This window comes from Galeopterus variegatus, unplaced genomic scaffold, assembly GCF_000696425.1.
Source record: "Galeopterus variegatus unplaced genomic scaffold, G_variegatus-3.0.2 Scaffold1410, whole genome shotgun sequence".
NCBI lineage: Eukaryota > Metazoa > Chordata > Mammalia > Dermoptera > Cynocephalidae > Galeopterus > Galeopterus variegatus.
The window spans coordinates 518786-520074 of record NW_007727521.1 but is presented as its reverse complement, the minus strand read 5'-3'; the positions used below and the strand labels follow the sequence as shown (position 1 = coordinate 520074).

At 42.6% G+C, this 1289-nt stretch overlaps 1 protein-coding gene across 1 annotated transcript in view; it reads right to left on the bottom strand.

Moving 5' to 3' along the window:
• AFF3 (AF4/FMR2 family, member 3) overlaps window positions 1–1289 on the bottom strand; it is a gene marked incomplete at its 5' end in the record, with an annotated part of 456956 nt that overhangs the window by 26929 nt on the left and 428738 nt on the right. The window contains one exon of the mRNA XM_008576823.1: window positions 918–1042. Coding sequence (XP_008575045.1) covers window positions 918–1042 — 125 coding nt within the window. The remainder of the gene's footprint in view (window positions 1–917; window positions 1043–1289) is intronic.

Genomic DNA, 1289 nt, shown 5'->3' with positions numbered 1-1289 from the left:
TGCTCTCAGTTTTCCTGATAGGAAACTGGGCTGGGAGCCATGTAGAACTGTTTTATTTTCTGCCTTTCAGAGGGGTTAGCGGCCTGTCGCCTGTCTCCTTGGCCATCAGATGGCAGGAGCACTCACATCTGCACGCTGCTGCACCCCAAGACTGAATTTTTCCTGCCTCGCTCCAACCTGTACTCGATCTGTGGGACAGCTGACGTGGACAACAGGATTCAAGTTGAACTCTTAAGGCCATGTTTTCTTTCTGCCAGGCTTGTTCTTGACACATATTTTTTTTTTCCCTAAGATCCTAAATAATTTTCAGCGTCATTTTATCATTCCTCATTTGGCATTTTCAGCCTCTTGAGAGCATTCTAGGATGTTATTTTTATTCATCTTCTCTCCTGTTCCTCCTCCTTTTAAATTGATGCTGGGAATGGAAGTTGTACTCAGGTTTCAGTGCTAGAATTGGGTAAAGAGTGACAGGATTTTTTTTTCCTGTGTAAGAATCATTTATACTGTGATAAAGAATATAGCATTTTGGAGGAAAAAAAGCTTTCAGGAGTAAATCACTATTATTCTTTGCCTATTATAATTTGCAAAAACAAAAGTGCTTCTCTTTCTGATAGCATAGACCTGCCAGCAGCCCACAGCACAGGTGCTTAGAAACATAAGGCTCGTTAATGCCATCTGCCTTGGCTTTCTGACATTCTGGATGGCACTGGCTGTTCCGCCCACTCAAAAACCCTACAGGACTCAGGGGTGCATTCAAAGTTCAGGCTCCAGTTCCCCTTGAGAAGAACTTTTAAATGACCAAGGCACATGAGAGAAATGGCCGCACTGTAGATTAGACAGACACTCATGACCCCTCTACCTGGGATGTGTCCATTTTATCTTGCCCCTCATCATAGTAAACAAGAGTCCAAACTTACATATCATCGAAGACAAGTTTCTGCCTCTTGCAGTCCCTGTGGCCACTGGAGCCTGGAGACCACGGCTCTGTCTGCGGCCGTGACTTGTGGAGGAGAATGTTTTCGGAATTGTTGTGAGCTGCCTTCTAAACAACAAACAATACACATGTCTTTGAGAAATCGGTCACCTGGCTGAAAGACCAACCCATTAAATAGAATATCTTTTGTTCTATAGAATATCTTTGTGTTCTATATGAGAACTGATGGTGATTTTGTTTCAATAAAGAAAAATACATACAGGCATTTTAGGTCTAAGCTGAGGGCTTTCACAGATGTTGTCAAATATCGTTCTTGTAACAATATCAAAAGGGAAGTCTCATTATGCCCACTCTC